The sequence below is a fragment of the Biomphalaria glabrata genome, chromosome 4 (genome assembly GCF_947242115.1).
Source record: "Biomphalaria glabrata chromosome 4, xgBioGlab47.1, whole genome shotgun sequence".
Lineage (NCBI taxonomy): Eukaryota > Metazoa > Mollusca > Gastropoda > Planorbidae > Biomphalaria > Biomphalaria glabrata.
This window is the reverse complement of record NC_074714.1, coordinates 50,607,763-50,623,910: the sequence shown is the minus strand read 5'-3', so window position 1 is coordinate 50,623,910 and position 16,148 is coordinate 50,607,763. Positions and strand designations below refer to the sequence as shown.

Genomic DNA, 16,148 nt, shown 5'->3' with positions numbered 1-16,148 from the left:
GAATAAAGCATTAGACTTTCACTCTAGGACTTTGTCTGAATAAAGCATTAGACTTTCACTCTAGGACTTAGTTTGAATAAAGCATTAGACTTTCACTCTAGGACTTAGTTTGAATAAAGCATTAGACTTTCACTCTAGGACTTAGTTTGAATAAAGCATTAGACTTTCACTCTAGGACTTAGTTTGAATAAAGCATTAGACTTTCACTCTAGGACTTAGTTTGAATAAAGCATTAGACTTTCACTCTAGGACTTTGTCTGAATAAAGCATTAGACTTTCACTCTAGGACTTAGTTTGAATAAAGCATTAGACTTTCACTCTAGGACTTAGTTTGAATAAAGCATTAGACTTTCACTCTAGGACTTAGTTTGAATAAAGCATTAGACTTTCACTCTAGGACTTTGTCTGAATAAAGCATTAGACTTTCACTCTAGGACTTAGTTTGAATAAAGCATTAGACTTTCACTCTAGGACTTAGTTTGAATAAAGCATTAGACTTTCACTCTAGGACTTAGTTTGAATAAAGCATTAGACTTTCACTCTAGGACTTAGTTTGAATAAAGCATTAGACTTTCACTCTAGGACTTAGTTTGAATAAAGCATTAGACTTTCACTCTAGGACTTAGTTTGAATAAAGCATTAGACTTTCACTCTAGGACTTAGTTTGAATAAAGCATTAGACTTTCACTCTAGGACTTTGTCTGAATAAAGCATTAGACTTTCACTCTAGGACTTAGTTTGAATAAAGCATTAGACTTTCACTCTAGGACTTAGTTTGAATAAAGCATTAGACTTTCACTCTAGGACTTTGTCTGAATAAAGCATTAGACTTTCACTCTAGGACTTAGTTTGAATAAAGCATTAGACTTTCACTCTAGGACTTAGTTTGAATAAAGCATTAGACTTTCACTCTAGGACTTAGTTTGAATAAAGCATTAGACTTTCACTCTAGGACTTAGTTTGAATAAAGCATTAGACTTTCACTCTAGGACTTAGTTTGAATAAAGCATTAGACTTTCACTCTAGGACTTAGTTTGAATAAAGCATTAGATAGTATTAAAATTATTATTATTTTTTTAAATTTAGATAGTAATAGTGAAGTTCAATTGAGCGTCCTTGACATTGTGTAGCTGATCATGAACATCCACAATAGAGGACTTACAGAACTAATGGACATCAGTCCTGTCACATGGCAGCATGCAAGAACTGGGCCTTACATTAGCTATTGCCTACCTAATGACCTAATGCCTTGATAGCTCTCCTCCGTATCTCTCCATTATGTTTCTGGCTGTGTTTTTTGTTAGTTGGATAAAACAGTGTTAGTTCTTCCTCTCGTAGCTGTGGAGCAGCCTCTTTAGTGATAACCTTTGACCCCAAACTATGAAATCACATGTAGCAGCGATGAGGTAGATGTGTGTGTGTGTGTGTCTGCGCGCGACAGTGTGATGGGTGTTGTCCTTGGTGGCTCACGAAGCCATGTTAAGGCCTTTTTGGAATTTACAGATTCTTCCCCCATAAAAATGAGGATGTGTATGTGTGTGCTATCTATAGACCATCCTACACTTAATTCACGGACTTGTGTGATAGCCTGAACAAGATGTAGCTTACTAACTGGAGTACTTTGATGACTTGAACTGTATAACGCTTGGTGTTAATTCAGAAGCTAATTACTAAATTAGGATGATCGTGTGTTGAGTGGTAAATGAACTTTTCATGTCATCAGATAGTGTACGAGTTATGTTCTCATGCTTTCACTATTGTTGCCTGTCTGGATCATAGCTGTGTTTACATCACACAAAGTAGCCTACTTCGAAGTAAAGACTTTTTTTTTTCAAACCTATTTTCAGTGCAGATGTAGATCTAAATGTGTTTTTTTTTGTTTGGTATTAGTCTAACCTAACATCACACGGCTTGTATAGTTTCCCTTGTGCTAAACACAAATGTTCCCAAACACACACCACGCATATCTAGATCATCTTGAAAAAAACAACAACACAGTTTTGTATTTACAATTAAAAAGTCAAGTAAGTTTTGATTCAATCCTATTAGTATTTTATGCCGATTTGTTAATTTTTGTGTTTTGAAAGAGAATGTTATCAAAGTTAAAGTGAAGTTTAAAAAAATGAAGTGTATCCCTCCCCACATTCTCATTCTCTAAGTGATTTCCCAGTCATTTAAACAAATATATTTACTTTGACCTCTAGCATACATTTAATATATACTACTACCTATCCTCTTTCTGTCTTGTCTCTGTCTAGTGGGAAGCCTTTGAATTTGAAAATGTAAAACTATCTTTCTTTTGTTTTCTTTGAATGTTGTCTTGTTCCCAACATTCCTACTCTGAGTTTGTTAGAATCACTTTTCCAATGTCACTGTCACATCTGTGCCGTAAGTAAGAAACAAGATTTGATAGACAATAATGCTCATTCAATACAAACATAGATGAATCAATTTACACTACACTTGAACACTAGTTAATAGTCTGGTGAGCATCAATGTTCATTTCCTCTTTTGTGTGTATTATTATTATTATAGCTTTTATAAAGCGCTACTTTCTTATAGCATGCTCAGAGCGCTTTTGGTCCAATCTCATTTGTGGACTAGTGGGTTGGGGGGGGGGGAGAGGGAGTTGGTTTTCCATGCTGCCTTTAGGCGCTCAGTAAACACAACTCTGCCCGAGTCGGGTTTCGAACCTCGAGCCACCTTCTAGGTAGCCAAGCCAAGCCAAGTTCAAGCGCACTTGGCCTCTCGACCAGGTATTCTAAGACTCTTTTCTTAAGCCAGACACTTGGCACATCCTATGCATTGTTTCTTCTTTTGTTGTATTTTATTGGTGGTGGAGAGCCTGTCCTATAAGTGGGTATTATCTTCAAGTTATCTTCTACTGTCCTTCACCCCAAACATAGCAGCAGCTGCTAGTAGGCTATGATTACACTAACAGTACCCTCCCTAACCTATGGTTCCTCTGACCTCATTACACCACTTTGTGTATATAAACATTTTATAGTCAAAACAAACCTCTAAGAGGCAATTTAGAAGCATAGCAAAAAAAATAAGGGGGGGGGGTAGCAATTGTGCTTCTAAGTGACTGTGCTGTTAGCACTCTGGCTGGCATCGTGTTAGCTCAACACACAGCTTTATAAACAATGTAAGAGAGATGACAGTTTCCATCTTTGTTTCCTAAGCCATCAACACAGCAGGGACTTTGCCTGCCACATTGAAGATAGGCCACACCCTTCTCTCCATAAGTCAACTAACATTTGGTTAATATTTGCAGAAGTAAACATTTTGTTGTTTTTTTTTAAATGAAAAAAATATGTATGATCATTTCTAGTCTGTGTTCATCTCTACCTCTTTATGTGATCCTGTCTTCTCTGTGTTCATCTCTACCTCTTTATGTGTTCTGTTCTAGTCTGTGTTCATCTCTACCTCTTTATGTGATCTTTTCTAGTCTGTGTTCATCTCTACCTCTATATGTGTTCCTGTCTTCTCTGTGTTCATCTCTACATCTATATGTGTTCCTGTCTTCTCTGTGTTCATCTCTACCTCTTTATGTGATCTTTTCTAGTCTGTGTTCATCTCTACCTCTTTATGTGATCCTGTCTTCTCTGTGTTCATCTCTACCTCTTTATGTGATCTTTTCTAGTCTGTGTTCATCTCTACCTCTTTATGTGATCTTTTCTAGTCTGTGTTCATCTCTACCTCTTTATGTGATCCTGTCTTCTCTGTGTTCATCTCTACCTCTTTGTGTGATCCTGTCTTCTCTGTGTTCATCTCTACCTCTATATGTGTTCCTTTCTAGTCTGTGTTCATCTCTACCTCTTTATGTGATCCTTTCTAGTCTGTGTTCATCTCTACCTCTTTATGTGTTCTTTGTGTGATCCTGTCTTCTCTGTGTTCATCTCTACCTCTATATGTGTTCCTTTCTAGTCTGTGTTCATCTCTACCTCTTTATGTGATCCTGTCTTCTCTGTGTTCATCTCTACCTCTATATGTGATCCTGTCTTCTCTGTGTTCATCTCTACCTCTATGTGTTCTTTTCTAGTCTGTGTTCATCTCTACCTCTATATGTGTTCTTTTCTAGTCTGTGTTCATCTCTACCTCTATATGTGTTTCTTTCTAGTCTGTGTTCATCTCTACCTCTTTATGTGATCCTTTCTAGTCTGTGTTCATCTCTACCTCTATATGTGTTCTTTTCTAGTCTGTGTTCATCTCTACCTCTATATGTGTTCTTTTCTTGTCTGTGTTTATCTCTACCTCTATATGTGTTCTTTTCTAGTCTGTGTTCATCTCTACCTCTATATGTGTTCCTTTCTAGTCTGTGTTTATCTCTACCTCTATATGTGTTCCTTTCTAGTCTGTGTTCATCTCTACCTCTTTGTGTGATCCTGTCTTCTCTGTGTTCATCTCTACCTCTATGTGTTCTTTTCTAGTCTGTGTTCATCTCTACCTCTTTATGTGATCCTGTCTTCTCTGTGTTCATCTCTACCTCTTTATGTGTTCCTGTCTTCTCTGTGTTCATCTCTACCTCTATGTGTTCTTTTCTAGTCTGTGTTCATCTCTACCTCTTTATGTGATCCTGTCTTCTCTGTGTTCATCTCTACCTCTTTATGTGATCCTGTCTTCTCTGTGTTCATCTCTACCTCTATGTGTTCTTTTCTAGTCTGTGTTCATCTCTACCTCTATATGTGTTCTTTTCTAGTCTGTGTTCATCTCTACCTCTATATGTGTTCTTTTCTAGTCTGTGTTCATCTCTACCTCTATATGTGTTTCTTTCTAGTCTGTGTTCATCTCTACCTCTTTATGTGATCCTTTCTAGTCTGTGTTCATCTCTACCTCTATATGTGTTCTTTTCTAGTCTGTGTTCATCTCTACCTCTATATGTGTTCTTTTCTAGTCTGTGTTCATCTCTACCTCTATATGTGTTCTTTTCTAGTCTGTGTTCATCTCTACCTCTATATGTGTTCTTTTCTAGTCTGTGTTCATCTCTACCTCTATATGTGTTCTTTTCTAGTCTGTGTTCATCTCTACTTCTATATGTGTTCTTTTCTAGTCTGTGTTCATCTCTACCTCTATATGTGTTCTTTTCTAGTCTGTGTTCATCTCTACCTCTTTATGTGTTCCTTTCTAGTCTGTGTTCATCTCTACCTCTATATGTGTTCTTTTCTTCTCTGTGTTCATCTCTACCTCTATGTGTTCTTTTCTAGTCTGTGTTCATCTCTACCTCTATATGTGTTCTTTTCTAGTCTGTGTTCATCTCTACCTCTATATGTGTTTCTTTCTAGTCTGTGTTCATCTCTACCTCTTTATGTGATCCTTTCTAGTCTGTGTTCATCTCTACCTCTATATGTGTTCTTTTCTAGTCTGTGTTCATCTCTACCTCTATATGTGTTCTTTTCTTGTCTGTGTTTATCTCTACCTCTATATGTGTTCTTTTCTAGTCTGTGTTCATCTCTACCTCTTTATGTGTTCCTTTCTAGTCTGTGTTCATCTCTACCTCTTTATGTGTTCCTTTCTAGTCTGTGTTCATCTCTACCTCTTTATGTGTTCTTTTCTAGTCTGTGTTCATCTCTACCTCTATATGTGTTCTTTTCTAGTCTGTGTTCATCTCTACCTCTATATGTGTTCCTTTCTAGTCTGTGTTCATCTCTACCTCTATATGTGTTCTTTTCTAGTCTGTGTTCATCTCTACCTCTATATGTGTTCCTTTCTAGTCTGTGTTCATCTCTACCTCTTTATGTGTTCCTTTCTAGTCTGTGTTCATCTCTACCTCTATATGTGATCCTTTCTAGTCTGTGTTCATCTCTACCTCTATATGTGTTCTTTTCTAGTCTGTGTTCATCTCTACCTCTATATGTGTTCTTTTCTAGTCTGTGTTCATCTCTACCTCTATATGTGTTCTTTTCTAGTCTGTGTTCATCTCTACTTCTATATGTGTTCTTTTCTAGTCTGTGTTCATCTCTACCTCTATATGTGTTCTTTTCTAGTCTGTGTTCATCTCTACCTCTTTATGTGTTCCTTTCTAGTCTGTGTTCATCTCTACCTCTATATGTGTTCTTTTCTAGTCTGTGTTCATCTCTACCTCTATATGTGATCCTTTCTTCTCTGTGTTCATCTCTACCTCTATGTGTTCTTTTCTAGTCTGTGTTCATCTCTACCTCTTTATGTGATCCTGTCTTCTCTGTGTTCATCTCTACCTCTATGTGTTCTTTTCTAGTCTGTGTTCATCTCTACCTCTTTATGTGTTCCTGTCTTCTCTGTGTTCATCTCTACCTCTATGTGTTCTTTTCTAGTCTGTGTTCATCTCTACCTCTTTATGTGATCCTGTCTTCTCTGTGTTCATCTCTACCTCTTTGTGTGATCCTGTCTTCTCTGTGTTCATCTCTACCTCTATGTGTTCTTTTCTAGTCTGTGTTCATCTCTACCTCTTTATGTGATCCTGTCTTCTCTGTGTTCATCTCTACCTCTTTATGTGTTCCTGTCTTCTCTGTGTTCATCTCTACCTCTATGTGTTCTTTTCTAGTCTGTGTTCATCTCTACCTCTTTATGTGATCCTGTCTTCTCTGTGTTCATCTCTACCTCTTTATGTGATCCTGTCTTCTCTGTGTTCATCTCTACCTCTATATGTGATCCTGTCTTCTCTGTGTTCATCTCTACCTCTATGTGTTCTTTTCTAGTCTGTGTTCATCTCTACCTCTATATGTGTTCTTTTCTAGTCTGTGTTCATCTCTACCTCTATATGTGTTTCTTTCTAGTCTGTGTTCATCTCTACCTCTTTATGTGATCCTTTCTAGTCTGTGTTCATCTCTACCTCTATATGTGTTCTTTTCTAGTCTGTGTTCATCTCTACCTCTATATGTGTTCTTTTCTTGTCTGTGTTTATCTCTACCTCTATATGTGTTCTTTTCTAGTCTGTGTTCATCTCTACCTCTATATGTGTTCCTTTCTAGTCTGTGTTCATCTCTACCTCTATATGTGTTCCTTTCTAGTCTGTGTTCATCTCTACCTCTTTGTGTGATCCTGTCTTCTCTGTGTTCATCTCTACCTCTATGTGTTCTTTTCTAGTCTGTGTTCATCTCTACCTCTTTATGTGATCCTGTCTTCTCTGTGTTCATCTCTACCTCTTTATGTGTTCCTGTCTTCTCTGTGTTCATCTCTACCTCTATGTGTTCTTTTCTAGTCTGTGTTCATCTCTACCTCTTTATGTGATCCTGTCTTCTCTGTGTTCATCTCTACCTCTTTATGTGATCCTGTCTTCTCTGTGTTCATCTCTACCTCTATGTGTTCTTTTCTAGTCTGTGTTCATCTCTACCTCTATATGTGTTCTTTTCTAGTCTGTGTTCATCTCTACCTCTATATGTGTTCTTTTCTAGTCTGTGTTCATCTCTACCTCTATATGTGTTTCTTTCTAGTCTGTGTTCATCTCTACCTCTTTATGTGATCCTTTCTAGTCTGTGTTCATCTCTACCTCTATATGTGTTCTTTTCTAGTCTGTGTTCATCTCTACCTCTATATGTGTTCTTTTCTAGTCTGTGTTCATCTCTACCTCTATATGTGTTCTTTTCTAGTCTGTGTTCATCTCTACCTCTATATGTGTTCTTTTCTAGTCTGTGTTCATCTCTACCTCTATATGTGTTCTTTTCTAGTCTGTGTTCATCTCTACCTCTATATGTGTTCTTTTCTTGTCTGTGTTTATCTCTACCTCTATATGTGTTCTTTTCTAGTCTGTGTTCATCTCTACCTCTTTATGTGTTCCTTTCTAGTCTGTGTTCATCTCTACCTCTTTATGTGTTCCTTTCTAGTCTGTGTTCATCTCTACCTCTTTATGTGTTCTTTTCTAGTCTGTGTTCATCTCTACCTCTATATGTGTTCTTTTCTAGTCTGTGTTCATCTCTACCTCTATATGTGTTCCTTTCTAGTCTGTGTTCATCTCTACCTCTATATGTGTTCTTTTCTAGTCTGTGTTCATCTCTACCTCTATATGTGTTCTTTTCTAGTCTGTGTTCATCTCTACCTCTATATGTGTTCCTTTCTAGTCTGTGTTCATCTCTACCTCTTTATGTGTTCCTTTCTAGTCTGTGTTCATCTCTACCTCTTTATGTGTTCTTTTCTAGTCTGTGTTCATCTCTACCTCTATATGTGTTCTTTTCTAGTCTGTGTTCATCTCTACCTCTATATGTGTTCCTTTCTAGTCTGTGTTCATCTCTACCTCTATATGTGTTCTTTTCTAGTCTGTGTTCATCTCTACCTCTATATGTGTTCTTTTCTAGTCTGTGTTCATCTCTACCTCTTTATGTGTTCCTTTCTAGTCTGTGTTCATCTCTACCTCTATATGTGATCCTTTCTAGTCTGTGTTCATCTCTACCTCTATATGTGTTCTTTTCTATTCTGTGTTCATCTCTACCTCTATATGTGTTCTTTTCTAGTCTGTGTTCATCTCTACCTCTATATGTGTTCTTTTCTAGTCTGTGTTCATCTCTACTTCTATATGTGTTCTTTTCTAGTCTGTGTTCATCTCTACCTCTATATGTGTTCTTTTCTAGTCTGTGTTCATCTCTACCTCTTTATGTGTTCCTTTCTAGTCTGTGTTCATCTCTACCTCTATATGTGTTCTTTTCTAGTCTGTGTTCATCTCTACCTCTATATGTGATCCTGTCTTCTCTGTGTTCATCTCTACCTCTATGTGTTCTTTTCTAGTCTGTGTTCATCTCTACCTCTATATGTGTTCTTTTCTAGTCTGTGTTCATCTCTACCTCTATATGTGTTTCTTTCTAGTCTGTGTTCATCTCTACCTCTTTATGTGATCCTTTCTAGTCTGTGTTCATCTCAACCTCTATATGTGTTCTTTTCTAGTCTGTGTTCATCTCTACCTCTATATGTGTTCTTTTCTAGTCTGTGTTCATCTCTACCTCTATATGTGTTCTTTTCTAGTCTGTGTTCATCTCTACCTTTATATGTGATCCTGTCTTCTCTGTGTTCATCTCTCTCTCTCCCTGTGTTCATCTCTATATCTTTACTCTGTATGTGATCATTTCTTATGTGATCATTTCTACTCTGTGTTTATCTTTGAATGTTACCCCTTGGATGTACTCTCTATGTGTGATGATTGCTACTCTCTGTCTATCACTATTCTCCAGGAAATTAGTTCCATTCTATTTAGTACAGCTGCCAGCACGACCATTTCATAGTAATTAATTCTATATTTCATATCATAGGGTTTGAAGTCATTTCAGATTGTGTTTTATTATTTAAAAAAAAAGAGAAGAACAGCAAATGCTTAACTTGGCTCTTAAAATAGCTGTTTACTTTAACTGTCAAGCTTATGATAGTCCTTGACCCCAATTTATTATACATTTTACTTTTTTTGTTTCTGAATCACTCTGATGTAAGCACAGCTTATTAATTAGGCTGAAATGTACTCATAAATTATATCTGGTTAATTGATTTGATTTGTTACTCTATTTTTCTTCTTTTTAAGGATAGTTTAGTTTAGAACCTGAGACTTTAGTACTTTTACTTTCCAGGAATAGAATTATTAGCAGAAAAATAAAGGTTCTGTATTCAGCAAATGTCACAAGAATATTATATAGGTCACTGTGAAACTATATTGACCACAACCCAATCTAGAATTTACAATCCAATAGAAAACAGAAAGGGATAACATTATTTATAGAATTATTTTGGGTTGGATCTGACATTGAAAATAGAATAATTGCACATTTTAGTTTAATGAAACAAAGATATTAAAAGCTTAAGAGCTTGCTTAAAAATAAAAGAAGAAAAAAAAATTCTATCTAAGAATGAGTGTTCTTGTCATCTAATTACTTTGATTGACTAAACAAACTTTTAATGGGCCACTACAAAGTAGACCACCCTTCTGCTCAATGGAAAAAAAAAATTGCTGCACTACTGTCATTTGTCCTTGATATCTGGTAGGGAGTGCAAACAATTATACAGAAAGGGTTTTCATACCATCAGAGTTGATTCCCCGGGTTCCGGGCATGTTAACTTTGAGCGCTTTTTAAACATCACCTTGCATTAATATTATTTATATCAGTATTATTTTCTCTTTAAGAGTTTGTTTGTGTTATATGTGACTTGGGGTTCTTTGTTAACCTGTACTTACTTGATTTCACTATCCTTAGAAACTTTTGTGCCTTCTGTAGACAAAAAATTGGGCTACAAGTGTATTCATGTAACTATTAGACTCCTATTAACATGGGTCCATCTGGTACATTTCAGACCTTACCTGTCTGGTGAGAACCAACCTGGACTTTCTCTACAGACACAAGATCTTTACCAACTGGCTCAGTATTTACAGGTGAGATTGGAGCACATGCTTAATTTTCAATGATTGGTTGTTTGTGAGTGCAGGTATGAATTGAGCATTTGCAATCATTTGTTCTCCAAACAGGACATCTTTGTTGATGTCCAAACAGGACTTCTTTGTTGATGTCCAAACAGGACATCTTTGTTGATGTCCAAACAGGACATCTTTGTTGATTGAATATTTTTGTGTGTCCTTTATGCTTCTTTTCTAAAACAAATCACTAATGTATTTGGAATCATTCAACTTTTGCATATATGTTTGCCAGGTTTTTTTTTTCTTTTATGAAAAATATTTAAATTTGTTTCTTCCTAATTTGTTTTTTTTTTTTTAAATTATATTTCTTCTTGTGGAAAACAAGGTATTATTAATACTAATTTATAACATTGGTTTTACTTTTGATTAAGGGAATTCACAAAACATTTTTCGCTGTTATTATATTTGGAAATGAGATCATGGAATGACATTGATCTTAATGACAAATTTTGTTTACTACTGTCTGATAGGAAGCTCTGCATCGAGAGAAGATGTTGGAGCAGAAACTCCTGGCATTGCGGCAGTTGGTGATCAACACTCAGGAAGCTTCTGAGAGTGGCTGGCAGGTAAAAACTGCTCATTTTAATTCACCATGTTGATGAACCTGTAGGACATTGCCTCAAGCTTTTAGTATTTCGTTACATTTATTTTGTTAGCTTATCAGTTGTCTTATTTATTTTCTATTTCCTGCAGGCTTTAATTGATGAAGATAAACTGTTATCAAGGCTTGAAATGCTGGAAAACCAACTTCATATATACACCAAGGTCAATAGCTATGTTATTTTATGAAGCAAGCTTATTTATAAATTTTAATTCAACATTGCACTTGAAAAAAAAAAAAAAGAAAATTAATTGTGTGTATTATTTAATCCTGAAATGTCTATTAAGAGTTCATTAATACAAATGTTTACCATCAAGTTCTAATTATATTTAACTTGCTTCTCTGTCTGATAGAACCATAGTGAAGATATATTAAGACAAGAACTTCAAGCCTTACAAGAAGATAAGAACAAATATGAAACTACTTCTAAGGTACATACAAACTAAAAAGTATTAGTTAAATTAAGCGAGAGACTGAATCAACTCTTCATGGTCTTTAGTGAATGTGTCAACTTTTGAAAATATTTCAGTGGGAAAAGGAATGGGGTGTGAGAGGCCTGCGCATTGTCCCATTAGCTTAAAACTGATGACTGATTAATGACTGAAAGGATCAATTCTAATAATGAAACCTAGCAAATCCAAAGTATGACACCTTGATAAAAATATTTACTAGAATCCTACTGGTTAGATTGAATGATATAGTACAACAGCTAAAATATACCATAGAAACTGAAAACAGTGATGCATGTTAGTTATCTTACTAAATTAGGGGGAAATAGGGATCAGTGTTCTCTTTTTTTTTGTAATTAAATTTTTGTACAATTGCTTTGTTCAGGAATCTCTGCGGCGGGTATTGCAAGAAAAATTAGAAGCTGTGACCAAACTGTCAGACTTAGAGCAGTCTCTGGGCAACATGAAAGAAGAGTGCACACACCTCAAGTCCATGTGCGAGTCATCACAAGGGGAACTTAGTCAGCTGGCTGAAAAGTATCAGGAGCAGTTGAAGGAAATTGCTGAGTTGCAAGAAAAATTATCGGCAAGTCTTTATCTGGCTTTTATTACACCCTGGTGCTGTTAGGATGAAAACCCTTTGTCAAATCTTGTTTTCAATGTTCTTGTCTGGTTTCTCTATATACAAAAATTATGGGATATCAGAGAAAGTAAATGTGGTTGGTCACAGTGCCTCAGAACAGAAGTTATTTATATTTCCACTTTACTTCTATGGGTCTCATGAACATATAATTTATTATTGGGTAAAATGTGATATGTTCATTATAATTCACCGATAGTAGTTAGATTAAACCAATAATATTTTTTACGCTAGTAGTCCATTATTTTGATTTTATTTTTGATTTTCCAATGTTAACAGTATACATCATATTGCTTAGAGGATGTGTGTATTACTGGGATGAGTGTCACTTATTTTCTAATCATTGTGTGACTCTAGGAAGCTGAACAAAACCACAATGCAGAACTAGAGAAAGCAAAAGTGGAAAAAGCTGAAATCTCTCAGAAACTAGAGGAGATGGTGTTGCAGGAGACATTGCTGTCTGCCAAAGTAAGAAACAGTCAAATGCTAGTATTTAAAACTAGGCATATTCCTGTTTTTTTTTTGTTTATTACATTTAGTTATTTTACTTGAAATGCAAAGAACTAAGTTTATTTTTGCTTCTGATCTAATGTTTTTTAATTTGAATTCAACATAGATTGAATCATTAACAGCAGACAATGATTTCACCAAAGAACAGCTTTCTGCCATGAAAGGTAAAGTTCACTTTGTTTAGGTTTTAATTTTTAGAATTTTGACTATAAATGGCATTTCCTAATGAAAACTCAATGTAACAAAGACAAAGCTAAACTATTGCTTTGTTCTACAGCCAAGCTTGAGTCAATGAAAGAAAGCAATGAAGACGACCAGAAAATGGCGGAGCTGGGTAAGAATTATGTTTGTTCTTGTTCGCAGGTCTGATGCTGAGTAGTTCTAGTTGAGTAGTAGCTAATCATTCCTTTTTGGTTTCACAGCACGGCTTTCTCTAGACTCAACCACTGAGGTTATTGACATTATACCTTTGGGACCACCTAAAGAAGATGATGTTCCAGAGAATCTGGAAGGTGAAGAAAACAGTTTTAACTTTTTAGTTTTAGTATTTCAGAATCATAAAGTACTATTTAAAAATGTCACATTGGGTTTTGCAATGATGATCATTAAATCATTGTCAATCATTTCAATCATTCCAATCATTCAAGCACTAATCCTTATAATTATTTTATCTACAGTGAAACTCAAAGATCTGCAAAAATTAATTGAAACTTACAAAAGTAAGTCCTTTTTTTTTGTTCTTTGTAACTTTATAGAATCAAAAGGCTTTGTGAAAATTTAGATTAATGCATTAGTCTTTTTATAACAAATCATTTTCTGGTTTTCAGGCAAATTGGAGACATCTGATGTCAGATTGAAAGAAAGCAATGATAAAGTTGAATCCCTGCAGAGTGAGTGTTCATAGCACTAACCTACATTAGTTTAGCCTTCACTTCCTATATATGTACCGCTCTGCTTTCATTTGATTGGTATTTAAGTATGTCATATCTCGTCATTTGTGTTCTGGTGTGTTGTTTAGATGTCATAAATATCAAAGCTGTTTAAAATTGTACTTAATAATTTGTTGGAAAAATTCTGTTTAAGATTTAAAATAAAATGATCATGACCCACAGAGTGAGATAGAGAAGTTAGCAAAATGAGAAATAGATTGTTTATTTTTAAGAAAGTTTTGATAATCTTAAATAATCTGTTTTTTTTAAAACTTATTTACTGTCACTTAAGAAAGTCAACTTTGAAGCTTGTTAGTTTTAAAAGTATAAATAAAATATATAAGTATATATTTATACAAACTGCCATTACTGTATGTTATAAATAAATCCAAGCTATCCAAAACATTTGTGGCCATTAGTGTCGAGTAAAGTAACTCATTTTGTTGACTTCTCTGTCATTTTGTAGGTCATCCTCCCATCTTTGACTCCTAACATTTCTTTTTTAATCTCCTCCTTGTTTTAAATAGAAGAACTTGAAGTTGCATTTACCAATTCCAAAGAGTATTTGATGAAAATAGCCAACTTAGAAGGTGAGGCACCACTACCTTTTAATGCTTTTTTTTTTTAATGGGGGCTTGGAATAGCAGCTGCTACGCACACACAAAAAAAGGGAGTTAAGACACTACATTTTAATGCTTTTATTAATGGGAGCTTGAAATAGCGCTACTGCTACAAAAATAAGTGAATTGAGAATTTATATTAATGTTCAAACTGGACCTAATTATTTTGCACTAATTGTTATTAAATGGTTTATTTTTTGTTATGTATAAATATTTGAAAATGTTTTGTTTGTAACTCTTAGTTCTTGTTAGCATGTATCATGCTGTGAAAGAATTAGCATTTGTTTTGGTCCCCTGTAGAAACTCCAAAGCTAAAATATTTGAAAATTTTCTACTCAATACTTTAAGCATTATGTATGATAAAGAATAAATTCCCTACTTATATAATAAAATATATATTTTTAGTCTTATTATTCATAATGTTGGTGTAAAAATAAATGTTTGCTCACATGTTCAAAGTTCTGACAATTTTTTTAATTTATAAAGAAATTTATGTGATGGATAAATAAAAAATATATAAAAAAGCAATAAAAGGACACTGGTTTAAAATTAAGAACCTTTATTTTTCCACATCCTTGTTTTAATCTCAACAGTTTGAAAGTAGTCAAAACAAAACAAATATTCTAGTTTTAAATAAAAGAATTATAGCAAGAATGCGCTAAAATATTCAAAAATTTAAGAGTGACTTCATCTTATTTTTAAATAGACTGATTGTTAATGTGAAGGTCAAAGAGTTACAATTGATTATAATTGTATTTGTTTTTGCATGGTTGCATTTGTATATTTTTTTTAAAAGTCCTATTAATTCATCATACCACAACTTTATGCTAAGTTCAAACCCCGAAACAAATGTCTTGTGTAATAATAAGTATTTCAGTAGTGTGCACTTCAGGAAAATGTTAGCAACATTTTCAGAGCTTTTATTAACGGCTGCATTTTTGTCATTAAAAAAAAATTCAAACACCTTAAATTCTTTTTGCATACCCACTAAAGCAAATAGCACTACTACAGTGAAAACACAAATTGTTAAAATCAATCAGAAATTGTTTGTTGTTCAAGTTATGTAGTGCTTGTAAGTTCGGTTGGCTTCCATGTTAATCTATTTAAAAGCAAATCGTGATGAGTTTTCTTATCAGCCAAGTGTCATTTTGTGTTTTTATGTTCCTTTTTTTTTGTTCTTTTTTGTCAAAGCACAAATTATTATCCTTTTCGTTTGTCTTAGATTCCTTATTAAAAACTTAGTGTTTCTTTTAGTCCTTTTTTTTCTCCTGCCTAACTTTTCACCACCAATGAATCACTGAAACTTTCCGCTATTGTTTTGTACACATACACAGATAAGGTAAAGCTCTCGGATTACCACATGAATGAAATGATGGAGAATGCTCTACATAATTTAAAATGTAAGTCACATGCAGGCTCTTTCTATTTCATTAATGCTATTATGATTCCTATTTAGCTTTGAAGTTTTCAGCAATTATATAGAGCTCTTCATCTTTAGAAAGTTACTTTTGTTTTCTTTGAAATGAAAAAAAATAAATTGCTAGTTTACTAGTTGGGACGTCCTTGTGGGCTTTGCTATTGTTATAAATCTATTTTATATAACTAAATAATCTTAACTTAAATTAGAAAAATTAAAATAGAAAAAAGTGCTTACACTTTGAAAATATTTTGATTATATAACAAACAATTATTGGACGTGGGACTTATTTATTTTGAACTTATAGAATTGATTGAAATAATAATTAAGACTTAATTTTGTGTGCATTTCTAAACAAAATATATACAGTTTTGTCAAGTGATTTTAAAATTATTTTAAAAATTTTATTTGGGCAAATTCTTTCCAAAATGAGGCAGCATTTGCAGAATTCAAACTTTACATCTATTTATAAATCATTATTCCCAAGACTGTATTGTATGTTTTATCACTTGGTGCTGATATCATTGGCCTCCTGATATATGAGCAAATAAATGCAGCCACTACTGCACAGCTTTTGTTGATTAGTTTTAGTGTAACATGTTGATTGGTTTCTTTTAGT

General features: G+C 34.3%; 1 protein-coding gene across 9 annotated transcripts in view; it reads left to right on the top strand.

Annotated features, from left to right (window-relative positions):
• The window catches only part of LOC106051354 (sarcolemmal membrane-associated protein-like), a 60,886-nt gene that overhangs the window by 28,175 nt on the left and 16,563 nt on the right, over positions 1-16,148 (top strand). For 7 of the 9 annotated variants that reach the window (XM_056027799.1, XM_056027802.1, XM_056027798.1 and 4 more), the window contains 13 exons: positions 10,243-10,321; positions 10,834-10,929; positions 11,057-11,128; positions 11,318-11,395; positions 11,799-11,999; positions 12,411-12,521; positions 12,670-12,727; positions 12,841-12,897; positions 12,986-13,075; positions 13,241-13,282; positions 13,391-13,453; positions 14,020-14,082; positions 15,447-15,512. In XM_056027799.1, coding sequence (XP_055883774.1) covers positions 10,243-10,321; positions 10,834-10,929; positions 11,057-11,128; positions 11,318-11,395; positions 11,799-11,999; positions 12,411-12,521; positions 12,670-12,727; positions 12,841-12,897; positions 12,986-13,075; positions 13,241-13,282; positions 13,391-13,453; positions 14,020-14,082; positions 15,447-15,512 — 1,076 coding nt within the window. Of the gene's footprint in view, positions 1-1,410; positions 1,699-10,242; positions 10,322-10,833; positions 10,930-11,056; positions 11,129-11,317; positions 11,396-11,798; positions 12,000-12,410; positions 12,522-12,669; positions 12,728-12,840; positions 12,898-12,985; positions 13,076-13,240; positions 13,283-13,390; positions 13,454-14,019; positions 14,083-15,446; positions 15,513-16,148 lie in introns of those variants that run through there. The other 2 variants (XM_056027805.1, XM_056027800.1) reach the window with 2 other exon arrangements.